Genomic DNA, 14,053 nt, shown 5'->3' with positions numbered 1-14,053 from the left:
GTATTTTAGAAGTACCTGCTAATGTTTACAATATATACTCCATATATTTGTCTAACAAAATTTAACTCTTCTTCTCCCAGGTAATTTATCCTCAACATTCCAAACTTACTGATAAAGAAGTAAGTAAAAATATTGCCCTATATAGTTTACTGTTTTATTTGTTTGTTTTTATTGGTGTATATATGTCAGCATATATAGTTTTTGTTTTCTTTTTCAGAAAACCAATATTTGCTATTTGTCTTTTCCAGATTCAAATTCAGGTAACTATTTTTCATGTGGTGTTTCTGTTGAATTTTATACGGAGAATACTGATTATACTCTTAATATATGAAAATTAATTGAAATAACATAGTAGAATGCAAACTCAATTTCATCCTAACAGATTAGTGATTTTGATTCCTACTTTTATGATCCTAGTCGTGTCTTACTTATTTTCTTTGGTTCAACTTTGAAAATAACTCTTATCTTGTAATGAGGTAAAACGTCATGGAGCCATAAACTGTTGAAATAATGAAGAGATTGAAAATCATCAACGCTGGTATGTTTGAGGATTTATATTAAGCAGTGTTCTTTTAGTTTAGGATTTGGGAGCTTGCCAAGAACTCTGTAAAAGCAGGGATTTAAAAAAAAATCAGGGTAAACATGGTTATAAAGCATGGCCATCAGTTATTTGCAATAGTTTATGTGAGTTAGTATATATAAAGCATTTGAAATAGTGCTTGGGTATAGAAAGTACTTTATAAGTGTTTGCTATTATTATTAAGCTTGGTTTTGCTGGTCTCCTTCAAGTTCTTCCTTTGTGTGGTCCTATAAGTTGATATCTTTCAGGTTACCTTTTGTGTTTCACTTTGAAAATAATTTTTCAGGCTTACAGTGACCAGAACACTTAAGTTCTTAGACCACACACTTAGAATCCCATGAAGCAAAGGCACTACAGTTCCCATTCCTTTTGTGGTTACTTCTAATATACTGTTAATTTAGTTTAGATAATCTGATTTGGGAGACTTGACATTTTAGCTTTTTAAAGCATTTTCTCTTTTCCTTATAAATGCTTCCAGAATTTTTTCCTATAGTTTTGGAACTCAGCTTTCATGAAATATGTTTTAAAAAAAAAAAGTTAAAAGGATGGCTTTGAGCGATCCCGGGACGGCTTTTGTTTTGACCTGGAATTATTGGAATCTTTTCACATGTTTTGCCTGTTAACGAGATAATGATACAGCAGTCTTATAGGATCTCCCCTTATTTCGGATAACATTTGCCTTACAAAGTGCACACATGTAGTTCTGATTGTAGTGAGTATTGGATTGGACTTCCATGACTCAAGGTCAGGTGAGTTGTGTGGATTACAGGATAATCTGACTTCATGTGATTATACTGCACACTCTTCTTTTTCAGGTCATGGCTGGTTTTCATGGCTCTCTCCCTTTCACCTCTCTACATGAGCATCAAGACTAAGAAGTTAAAAAAAAAAAAGACTAAGAAGTTAATTGTATGATGTCTGATAGTCTTTTTTATTTCTAGTTTTGCAGTTAGTCTCTGTATGAGTCATTTTCTTATTGGAAGTTAAACTCAAGTGTAAATCTGTGTAAATGAGCATTTGTTCAGGGAATTCCCTGGCAGTCTAGGGGTTAGGACTCCGTGGGGCCAAAAAAAAAAAAAAAAAAACCAATTTGTTCAGTATTTTAGGCATTTGAATGACCTACAGATGTTTTGTAATGCCTTTTTTATAAGCTGCATATCAAAGGAAGTGTGGTTCATTTTATTCAAAATATGCTTGGTACTTAGAAGTAAAGTCAACAGAAGATCTTAAAAATAGACACCTTGCCATCTTAACAGAAGAATATTAATCTAGCCAGCAAGAGACTATGCATTTACATATATTTGAGATCACTGTTCTGAATTGTAATTATCCAAATAGTTTGTTTCATTTATGTGTTCATTAAATGGAAGTTGGAATTAGTACTATGCCAACTTTGAAATGGATTTAATTTTTCCCAAGATAGCTTTATTGTTACAGAAGGTGCAGTAGAGCAGTCTTTAGGAAAGAATCATAACCTAGCTTTTGTTTCCACGGTGCACACTTAAAAAAAGTAAAACAACATTTAGACTCTATGGTAAGTTATACAGATAAAGAAGAATACTTTTGGGATTCCCAATGGGAGGATTTGCCAGTCCTCCACTTCCTCCACCCACTACCCACACACAACTTAGATACTGTGACTTTAGAAAAAAGTTTTGTTTTGTTTGTTTTTAGCTTTCAGCTTTTTGTTCCATTTGAATGGCTTTTATCTTTAGGAGCCTAAGTTTAAAGAATGTTTTCTCTCTAATAAATATTTGTCAGATATTTTTCTCATTATTTACCATTAATATCATCTGGATATATGCATTCCTGAGTCTTAAGCTGTGATGGGTACCCAAGGACTGTAATCACTATGCTCTAAACAAGGCCAGAGAGAAAACTTAGCATTAGTAGAGAGAGTTTCAAGTGATGATGAATCCGAGGGAAATATCAATCCTTGTTCTGGATGGATTAGATGTGCAGATAATATTTGTCTCAACAGATTTTCTTCTATGTAAAGAGTTGGGACGTCGTCATGTACTTTACACTTCCCGGTGGTGAAAGGAGTGCTTCTCACACTCATCTGTGTTGAAGGGCCATTTGGGTGTTTTAAGAATTTCCAGTCTGTTGTGGACTGGTGCTTTTATAAAATGCTGTATACATGAATTATTAGAAAAATGAAAGGGAGAAAAACCAAAGAATACAAAATATAAGTCCAAATTTGTCATGGCAATATCAAATCGCTATAAGGGTTTCTAAATGTGTCTTCTCAGTTTGGGTATTTATTTTGTCATGTATTGTAACAAGAGTTTGTGGACTCGCATCACTCTATGGACTACACTTTGAGAAGTGTAGTCCCTGGTCTAAACTCCTGCTTCTCAGCGTTTCCGACTCTAATCACAGAGAGGGTGACTACATAGAGCTGAAGGCCAGGGATGGGGCTAGCTCTTAAGGTCTCATGTTTTATTTTAGTCTTACTCTGAACTGTTCTATAGCTGTTTTCCGCTAATATAAAAATACTCTGGGACTTCCCTGGTGGCGCAGTGGTTAAGAATCTACCTGCCAATGCAGGAGACATGGGTTTGAGCCGTGGTCCAGGAAGATCTCACATGCTGTGGAGCAACTAAGCCCATGTGCCACAAATACTGAACCTGCACTCTAGAGCCCATGAGCCACAACTACTGAGCCCAGGAGCCGCAACTACTGAGCCCATGTGCCATAACTACTAAAGCCTATGCGCCTAGAGCCCATGCTCTGCAGCAAAGACAAGCCACCGCAATGAGAAGCCTGTGCACCGCAACAAAGAGCAGCTCCCGCTTGCTGCAACTAGAGAAAGCTCACGCGCAGCAACGAAGACCCAACGCAGCCATAAATAAATAAATAAATTTATTAAAAAAACAAAAACAAAACTGATCAAGGGTCTTCCCTGGTGGTGCAGTGGTTAAGACTCCGTGTTCCCAATGCAGGGGGCCCAGGCTCTATCCCTGGTCCAGGAACTAGATCCCACGTGCATGCCAAAACTAAGAGTTCTCATGCTGCAACTAAGGAGCTGGTGAGCTGCAACTAAGGAGCCCGTGAGCTGCAACTAAGGAGCCCGCCTGCCACAACTAAGGAGCCCACCTGCCAGAACTAAGACCTGACGCAACCAAATAAATAAATTAATTTAAAAAAATAGTCTGAAGTTGTCTTTTCCCTTTAGAAGAAATATTTAAGCTTTTTCCCCTCAAATCTCAAGTAATTTTTTTAAAATAAATTTATTTTTTTTTAATTTTGGCTGTGTTGGGTCTGTTGCTGTGCGTGGGCTTTCTCTAGTTGTGGCGAGCGGGGGCTACTCTTCATTGCAGCGCGTGAGCTTCTCATTGTCATGGCTTCTCTTGTTGCAGAGCACGGGCTCTAGGCACGTGGGCTTCAGTAGTTGTGGCTCGTGGGCTCTGGAGCGCAGGCTCAGTAGTTGTGGCGCATAGGCTTAGGTGCTCCGCGGCATGTGAGATCTTCCCGGACCAGGGCTCGAACCTGTGTCCCCTGCATTGGCAGGTGGATTCTTAACCACTGAGGCACCAAGGGAGTCCCTCAAGTAATATTTTTGATACAGGAAAGTGTCTTCCGTTTATCTATAGCTTTGCAGTCTTGGTTTGATTGGCAGATGTAAAGGATAAAATCATCTGTGCCCTTGATAATTTTAAAATGGGAGGAGAGCAGTTTGTGGCTTACCACATGGCATTCGCATAGGAGGAGCCATGAAACCAGTGAGTGTCCCAGAAACCAGTGAGTTCAGCAACTCCTCAGTTGGAGGGGTGCTTTTCAGGACTTCGTTTTCTAAGTGAAGAATAGGAGCTTTTGATCTGCTCCAGTTGGCAGTGATGTAGCGTTAAAAAAAAAAAAGCAAAACAGTTTTATTGAGATATAATTCACCCATGTAAAATGTACAATTCAGTGATTTTTAGTACATGCAGAGTTGTGCAACTATTACCGAAGTCAATTTTAGAAAATTTTCATCACCGAAAAAGAAACTTCCTGCTCCAGTTTCCTCCTACCCACCTCTCCCCCTCAGCAACCACCTGTCTACTTTCTGTCTCTACGGATTTACCTATTCTGGATATTTCATATTAGTGGAAGTGGTGTTTTTGAAGTCCATTTTGACTTGAAAGAGCCAGTATGATGTCATGGTCAAAAGCACCAGCTCCAGAGTCAGATGTCGTGGCCTCAAATTCTTGCTCTGCCATTTAGCAGATTTATTTCTTTGGAGGATTACATAACTTTTCTGTGCCTTGGTTTCCTCCTCACAAACAGGACTAATAATGGGACCTACCTGAGAAGCATGAAGACCAAATGAGTTAATGTATCTAAAGTGTTTAAGACAGTGCCTGCCACAGAGTGAGCATTCAGTGAAATTGGTGCTCAATTCATGTATTGAAAGGGTGGAAAATCACTTCTGAAAGCAGACAAAATAATGAAAATAATTTTGGCCTGGGATTCTGTTTGATTTCTGTTGTAAGAACTTAGTTGTTTGGAAAAGGATGTTGGGGGAAGGTTACAGGAATTTTCTTGGTTTAAAAAGTGTTGGGTTATTAGTTCTGTTTTCTGGGCTCGTAAAGATTATCTTAGATTAATTAAAGTGGAACTTTTCCTCAAGCTGTGGGGGTTTGCTGAGCAAATTTGCTGTTTCCTTAATCCCTGCTGCTTTATCAGGGAAAGAGTTTATGTGGTTCTTAGTCAAGAAGCCACGTGAAGGTGTATTTTCTTTGGAGAGCTGTCATTTAATCTTAAAATTTGTATAAATTCATCTTTATTCCTTGATTTATGTGAAGAAAAAATACTTTCCATTAAAGCTTTTTACCCTTTTTTTTGTTTGTTTTTGTTAATAATCAGAAAACTATGGTGCACATAGCATAACTTTTAGGTCTTTTTGGATCTTTATATAGGTCTTTAGTTTTCTTAGTGAATACAGTGGGTAAGATGCTTGGAATTCAGTACAGTCGTAGGTCAGTTGTGGAGATTTACTTTAGAATTATTGCATATTACTGCTGGAAGTGACTTTAGAGATTATCTTATGATGCCCCTTAACTTTTGTTTACAAGGAAATTGAGAACCTTGGGCGAAGTGACTTCTAGAAGGCTAATTATTGATGGACCTGGGACTAGATCCCATTGATTGTGGTTCCTTTTTCCTCAGATTATAACCTTTCCCTCATGTGCACAGTCATTTAACCATCTTTCATATGTAATCATTATACTGCTTATGTAGAGGTGCACTCTCCTGTTAAATAGGCAAATTGGATGGGTCATACTAACAAGGTAGATTTATTTTTGATGAGGTTGTAGGTTATCAGGATTGCCCTGCCCTCCACAGGTATCATTTTCTGCAAGACAAATGTAAATAACCTGGTTGCCAATCTGTAACACCTCTTTTCCTGTCCCGTTAATAGTGAGGTCAGGATGGAGAACAAAGGTCTACCCAGATAAAGAGTTGGTTTTTCTTTAGTAACCTTTTGTGTGTGAGGGAACAGACTTCTGAAACATAAAATGGGAACCATTTACCTCACTTCACAAAGACACTATGGTTAAAGCCTTTTTGACCTGGTGAACTAGCTTCCTGACCAGTTCTGTACAGCTTGCAGGTACAACTGGTCATCGGAAAGTTCTTACAGCATGTCCATGGTTTGGGAGTGGAGCCAGGGGTGGGTTGCGGTTGAAGGCTGTGGGAGCTTCATTACTTTCTTTCCACAAAGCTCAGCATTCCTTACATTTTCCAGAGACCATACATCTTTCTTAAAATCCATTGCATTTTTTCTGCTACATCTTGCTATGTGTCTCAGAGAAATTAGTGTATACTTCTCAGTGGATCTTTCTGTCTTCTGAAGAGAAAAACTGAACCATCTGTATATAAATCTGTTGAACTAAAACAATGCTAGGAGTATTTTCCATTATCTCAGGTCTCATGTATTTTCCTTATTTTGAACCATCTGCTATGACAAGTAGAGAAACTGAACTGACTCACCCTCCAGTCCCCTTTGTTTCTTCCCTCCTCCACCAAAGAAATACTAGTTTCTATAAGTGCATTTACGTATATGTACTGAGTCGCTTTTTAAAAAACTTAAACATAATATCAAGTTTCTGCTTCCTTTTTGAGAACTTGATGTGCTAAAGAAATATAAGTACTTCTGTGTGTAATAAAATCTTGAGCACATTTTGTACTTAATATAATCTCATTAGTTTTAAATACAGTAACTGGGAAGAATTTGAGTGACAGGCTACTTCTTGTGTCTTTCACTTTTTAGAGTATTTACAGTTTTTTGTAATTATTGCCTGACAGTTTAGGTAATATTTTAAGAGGTTTGCTAAAATGATTGAAGTTTAAAAACTTTATAATTAACATGATTAAAATAGTAAGTCTATTACTTGGGCTCTTCCTGAGTCTGCTATGTTTTTGGTTTTTTTTTTAATTCTCATTGTGAAATATAAAACACATATAAGGTCAAGAAATAGAACTTTGCCAACACCGCAAAAACCCCCTCATGTCTCTTCCCAAACAGTATTTCCCTCCCCCGCACCTAAGGTAACCACTATCTTGATTCTTTTTTCTTTTCAATTTTTTACTTTTTATTAAAATTTTTTAAACATAATTTTTAAAGTTTGCCTTCCATTTACAGTTATTGCAAAATAATGGTTATATTCCTTGTGTTGTACAATAATCCTCGTAGCCTATCTCACACCCAGTAGTTTGTACCCCCCACTCCTCCACCCCTATATTCCCTGTCCCTCTGCCACTGGTAACCAACCATTAGTTCTCTATATCTGTGAATCTGCTTTTTTTTTGTTAGTTTTGCTTAGTTTGTTGTATTTTTTAGATTCCACATGTAAGTGATATCATACATATGTCTTTCTCTGTCTGACTTATTTCACTTAGCATAATGCTCTCCACGTCCATCCATGTTGCTGCAAATGGCAAAATTTTTGTTCTTTTTTATGGCTGAGTAGTATTCCATTTGTGTGTGTGTGTGTGTGTGTGTGTGTGTGTATCATATCATCTTTATCCATTCATCTGTTGATGGACACTTAGGTTGCTTCCATACCTTGGTAATTGTAAATAAATAAGGCTGCTATGAACGTTGGGGTGCCTGTATCTTTTCAAATCACTCTACTGATTCTTATAGTAATAAGATTCTTGCTTTTCTTTATAGTTTTATCACCGAACCATGTATTCCTAAACACTGTTGTTTAGTTTGCCTGCTTTATTAAAAAAAAAAACTATGTAAATGGATTTGAACAATTTGTGTTCTTTTATATTTGGCTTCTTTTGCTCATAATTATGTTTGTGAATCAACATGACATGCACACAGTTTTCAAAAAGTTTTAATTACATAGAGAAAATGGAATAGGAAAAACAGTAGAGGGACATAGGAGTTAAGATGCATAGTTTACTAATGCCTTTGCCTTTAACCAGCAAAGATGGCTTAGAGCAAGTCGAACTGTCAGGATCTCTTTTTTCTTCTCTAAAGCATGATAGAATGTGTTTCAGTAATTGATAGGACCCCTTTAGCTCTAAGATGTGATGAAACTGGATAAATAAATGTTATACTGTGCTGCCCTTAATTTCTTTCATTTTTGTTTTCATTAGGTTGTCTTGGAGATACCCAGTTTTGTTTTAGATTTCGACAGTCTTCTGGGAGGAGGGTGTCACTGCATTGTCTCCTGGATCAATTTGAGAAAGATTTACCAGTTTACTTAAAGGTTGGAAAAGTAGTAATAGAATAATGTCTATGTGAGAGGAAACTTTAGAACTCAGTTACTCAGTTACCTCTTATAGCATTCAGAAATATTGTGCTTTTGTTTTGTTACTGTATTATACTGCTGAATTTCCTGAGTCTAATTCATAAGGATTTAGCATGTGAGTGAAAGAGACTTTATAAAGTTACTATTCTTAAAACATAATGCCATTGTGAATTATAGAAATTAGAATGTTGAATTAATTTTCTTTCACGTGTTAAAACTCTTTGTTTAGATGTGGAAGTGGGGTGATAGTATACCAGTAAATATCACCCAGAGTTGAAGATTCCCTGTGGTAATCCCTACCTGCTTTATAGTAGAATTATTGTTGTCTCTTTTTGATTTTTGAATAAACTTTGGTTTATTGTTGTTGTTTATTAAAAACAATTTTAATAATTCAGATGATTCCTGAGTGTAGAATTTCTGTTTGATACTTCATACTTTTATCTCTAACTACATGAGGAACATTTCCATCTGGATGTCCTATTAGCACATCCAATAAGAACTTGACATATTTTGCCTAAAATAAGTATTTACAGCTTACCTTCCTGGTTCCACTAATGACAGGAATCCTCTTCCAGTTAGCAAAGATGTTACCTTTTGAAATGTCTCTTATAGCCATCTTGTCCTTTTCATGACCATTTGCTATCACTAATAACATATTCTGTCAACTGCTGATAATAATAGCTACCACTTATTAGAGCTTTTTATGTTCTTGGCATTGTATCAGTAAGCACATATTATCTTATTAATCCTCCCTATATTGTTCCAAAAGAGTTCCTTGTGCAAATGAAGGAATTGAGGGCTATTGAGGATAAAAATATTTGCCCAAAGACGTCCATCTTCTGTCTTTTTCAGTGCAATATATCTTAACACAGTGTTCCCAGCTAAAGTGTACATATATATTACATAAAATAAATAAAATCTAAAATGATTACTTATTGCTTAATGAATAAAGAGCTAATGATAGTAATATTTCCTGGTTCTCACTTTTTGGGCCTTCCAAAATAAAACCTTTGCCTTTCAAATTTCCAGCTTAATCTCCTTTCTATACATGTGCCATATATTAGCTAAATAGAACTGTATGCTTTTTCCTGAGGTAGCTTGTATTTTTCTATCTCTGCGTGGTTTTGCTCAAACTCTTGGCTGTCTAAACTTGAAATGTCTTTGTCTTTGTTTAAATCATATCCATCCTTCAATGCCCAACTCAAAACCAGCTGCCTCCGCAAAATACTGATCGCCATAGACAGAAGTAACCTCTTCCCCCTTGGCCTCTTTGTAACACTTTGTGCTTTTTTGCATGGTACCTGCCCTCCTATCACATACTAGTCATTTTTGTACTTTTCTTATCACTCTTCGTTTGTGATCTCCTTAAGGAACTGTGTCTTACACATCTTTTTATCTTTTCTAACACAATGTCTTGTTCAAAGTAGGTAGTCAATAAATATTTGCTTAAAGAATAACAATCAAATAAGGAACTGGACCAGAGGTTATTCCATTAGGATATAAAAACTTTTAAGTTTTTTGGACCTTTCAAATTGTATGTTGATAAATATTCCAGTGTTTTATTATTGTTGGGTAAAAATATAACTGTCTATGTAAGATTCATATTGGCATTTAACTCCTTTTATTTTCTCTCTTGAAATTTTGCATTAGTATACCTCATAAGACTGATGCCTAACTCAGAATTGTAGGCAGAATTTTTTCAAAACTAAGTATAGCATTGGGGAAAACAGAATTTGATTGTTTTCCTAACTTCCATTAACTACCACAGATATGAATAAAGAACATAAACAGAGTAAGTTATAGGGGGTAAAATCTGACCTTAGTACTTTAGTTATGATTATTTCATCTGTGGGCAAGTTAGCAGGTTTTTATCTGTCAGTTATTGTCATGATTGTTGTTTGCATTGGTGGAAAAGCATAACTAGCTCTTTGTGTGTACCTCATATCTCAGTTCAAGTTTATAAAGGAACCTGCTTTTAATAAGAAAGGATGGCTATATATATATATTTTTTTTTTTAAATTTGTCACTTCTTTTATAGAAGGATCCTGCCTATTTTTATGGATATGTGTATTTTCGACAAGTTCGAGACAAAACTCTAAAAAGAGGCTACTTTCAGAAGGTAATTTTCATATACATTAACAGAAAAATATTTTTACATTGTGGTTAGAAGAACAGAAATTATTAGAATGAACAGTCTTTAAAGTGTTTGATATTTTATCTTTAAACATAATAGAATTTATATTTTATCTTTTTTTTTTTAGATTGTAGACACCTGTCCTTCGTTTTTTTTGGCTGCATTGGGTCATTGTCGCTGCATGCGGGCTTTCTCTAGTTGGGGCGAGTGGGGACTACTCTTTGTTGCGGTGCATGGGCTTCTCATTTTGGTGGCTTCTCTTGGAGCACGGTCTCTAGACACGCGGGCTCAGTAGTTGCAGCACGCGGACCCTAGAGCGCACGGGCTTCAGTAGTTGTGGTGTGTGAGCTCAGTAGTTGCGGCGTGCGGACTCAAGGGTGTGCGGGCTTCATTATTGTAGTGTGCAGGCTCAGTAGTTGTGGCTCGCAGGCTCTAGAGCGCAGGCTCAGTAGTTGTGGCACATGGGCTTAGTTGCTCCGCGGCATGTGGGATCTTCCCGGACCAGGGATTGAACCCGTGTTCCCTGCGTTGGCAGGCGGATTCTTAACCACTGTGCCACAAGGGAAGTCCCTAGATTTTTAACTGCTATTGAATTTTGCCTTCCTGCTATCTCTGTACTAGATTCCTGACAGTAAGTTGCAGTTATTGTATGAAACTGTCAAAACTCAGAAGAATCTGTTGAATTTTCACATTTTAGAATAAGGGAAAGAGTAAACAGATTGTAACATAGTTACAGCTAATAAAAGCCTGCAATATCTTTTTTTTGAAGAGCTAGTAAATATACTTGATCAACATCTTAGTCATTATTGTTCCCACTCTAAATGTACAATCTTTTTGTTTCTAAAGATATATATATATAAATATCAATTAATTCCAATTTAATCCCAGCTAACAGGGACACACCTTTACCTTTTGTAACCAGAACATGCCCTGACCACTAATTGATGCTTAATGGAAAGATAAAAAGTAGTTTTCAAGAAAATAGATTTTTAAAAAGTCAGCATAATCTATATCTGAAGTGGTCACAAACTATAAAGTCACAATTTCTAAGAATGTGGCTAAAACCATTGAACTCTAAAATATAACAGTCATAGCTCTTAGTCAGAAAAAGCATCACAATTTGCACTTTCCTTTTTAGGAAGAGTTTACCTAGCTAATTCCTAATATTGCTTTGCTGACAGCAATAGTAGCCAGGCTTTGGAATTATCCATGACATTAGTTTGTTTATAGGAAATTCTTTTTCCTGCACAGCAGGAAAATCTGTGAATGTGTCTTTATGCTCTTAAAATATAGTAATAAGGTTAAACTTCTGGTGTTCTGCCACTATAGTTTTATGTTTCTTTTAACCATCTACTGTAAAAGCCTTTTTATTTTAAAATCCACACTTTTCGCTGAATTTGGCTTGTTAGTAATTGATTATATAAGAAATGGCAAACTAAAATTATAACCATTAAGAAATTAAACATTGTTTCTTTTTTCCCTCCAGTCCTTGGTTTTGATCAGCAAACTACCTTATATTCATTTTTTTCACTCTGTGCTCAAACAGATAGCACCAGAGTATTTTGAAAAGAATGAACCTTATTTGGAAGCAGGTAAGTTAAACATTGTGGGAGTTAGGTACCTTTATGAAGGAGTTTTAAATTTTTTACTGGAAATGAATGAAAAAAAATTAGTTAAGAATTTTAAGGACTATAAGGTAGGAGAGAGAGGTAAAACAATTCTTCTGGCATATTTACCTACAAACACCAAAGATCCTATCTTTTATTTCTCCTTTTGCAGCACGGATGATGCCTATTTTTTAGGATAATAATAAACAAATATTGAGTTGCCAATTCTGATACTCAGAGTACTGTTAAACAGAAATCCTTATGTCACTCAATACAGAGAGAAGACATCTGCTAGGTGGTGTGCTTTTGTAGCTAATTTTAGTAGTAATAAATGAGTAGGAAAACTCCCTTTAAACCTAATCTGTTGCTTTCAAAACATGTATTAACCAATTTATATCCTAGAACATAGATGTATATCTGGTGAAATATAAGATATTTTCAGTACTTTTGCCTTTTATCTTCCATCCTTCCCAGTGTATTTTTTCTGCTATATAGAAAGCATAAAGTGGAGTTCTAACTTCTAATGTTCCATTTTTAATATTTTAGTATTTCCACTATACTAAAGAAATATTTTACTATATTTTTCAGCTTGTAATGATGTTGATCGATGGCCTGCACCAATGCCAGGGAAAACATTACATCTGCCTATTATGGGGGTAGTAATGAAGGTAATAATAGCTTATATTTCATTTGTCTCCTTTTTTAGGAAGCTCACACATGAATTTTGCTTTTTAACTTCCTAATAACATTCAGTCCTGTTGTTGCTTTCACTTGTCATTGATGTGAGGAGTTACAAAGGTACCGCAATTTATCCTGCTGCACAGAACCATTAGTCACACAACTCCAGGGGTCACCAGCCCCATTTTCATCCTGTAGAGTTTACATGATGCTGTCATTCTTATACAATGCATGTGAATGTAAATGCCACCTCCTAGAATTGTGCAACTTCATGGCCCTCCAGAAATGGATGGTATTGCAGAACACTTGTAGAATTGAGTATGAGTTAGTAAAATTTAAAAGAAATTAGGAAAGCCATTGGTTCTTAGTCTTTTTTTTTTTTTTTTTTTAATACAGCAGGTCATTGGTTCTTAGTCTTAAGTGATCTTTTTTAATGTGTATTTTCAGACCAACATGTCCATCCCAGGGTATTGTTCTCTACTAAGGTTTTTTTTTTAATACGATGAATTAGCATTTTGCTCTCAGGCTTTGTATGAATGTGCTGTAAGTGCTTTTGCAATTCATTTTCAAGTTGAACTTATTTTTGGCAATGTTCTCTCTTTAGATGTGCTCATTTCTGTAGGACCTCTGTTCTGTTTTTTCCATGGGAAATCATCAAAAGTAGGTCTGGGTTGAGAGTTCTCATGGTTCCCTGTGAGATTTATCCCATAGTTTGGCAAGCTTGAGAGGGTGTGTTTGGGTGTGTGTATATTAATGAAGCAAAGATTGGAACAATAAACAGGAAGTGGTATGTAGTTGATGGCCTTTTCTGTTTTTCAGCACGTTTGCTTCTCAGTGGGTTAGTGATTTCTGTGTGTATGGGAATGTGGAGACCTTGGTTCACTTACCTTCTGTTGTGACTAAAAATAAATATGACTTTAGTTTTTAATCTGACATAAGTATTTTGTTTTTATGGCTTTTTAGGCATTGTTGAGTATACCTTTTTAGCATCAGGATAGAGTGCTTCTGATCCCTCATTGTAGCAGGACTCGCAAGTTATAGAAAGGTCATTCTTTTGTAGCCAAAGTTAATTTCTTCTCTTTTAGGTACGGATTCCCACATGTCATGACAAGCCTGGGACAACTCAAATAGTGCAGTTAACTCAGCAGGTAGTGTGCTACTGTGGTAGAATAATCCAGCATATATAGTCTCTTTAACAGAAATTTTAAACTAGCAAATGTAGAGTTTCTTGGGTTTATGATACCTTTCTGAATATCACTGAAATATCCCATTAAATAATTTTTAATGAATTGATAATAAGCTT

At 36.0% G+C, this 14,053-nt stretch overlaps 1 protein-coding gene across 3 annotated transcripts in view; it reads left to right on the top strand.

The window, feature by feature from the left end:
* The window catches only part of DENND6A (DENN domain containing 6A), a 51,955-nt gene that overhangs the window by 14,878 nt on the left and 23,024 nt on the right, over positions 1-14,053 (top strand). For all 3 annotated transcript variants that reach the window (XM_067754904.1, XM_067754903.1, XM_067754902.1), the window contains exons 2-8: positions 81-119; positions 218-260; positions 8,177-8,289; positions 10,370-10,450; positions 11,952-12,057; positions 12,661-12,740; positions 13,836-13,898. In XM_067754904.1, coding sequence (XP_067611005.1) covers positions 81-119; positions 218-260; positions 8,177-8,289; positions 10,370-10,450; positions 11,952-12,057; positions 12,661-12,740; positions 13,836-13,898 — 525 coding nt within the window. The remainder of the gene's footprint in view (positions 1-80; positions 120-217; positions 261-8,176; positions 8,290-10,369; positions 10,451-11,951; positions 12,058-12,660; positions 12,741-13,835; positions 13,899-14,053) is intronic.

This window comes from Pseudorca crassidens, chromosome 10 (assembly GCF_039906515.1).
Source record: "Pseudorca crassidens isolate mPseCra1 chromosome 10, mPseCra1.hap1, whole genome shotgun sequence".
NCBI classification, from domain to species: domain Eukaryota; kingdom Metazoa; phylum Chordata; class Mammalia; order Artiodactyla; family Delphinidae; genus Pseudorca; species Pseudorca crassidens.
Note: the sequence above shows the minus strand (reverse complement) of the source record. Positions and strands in the feature narration are given on the sequence as shown.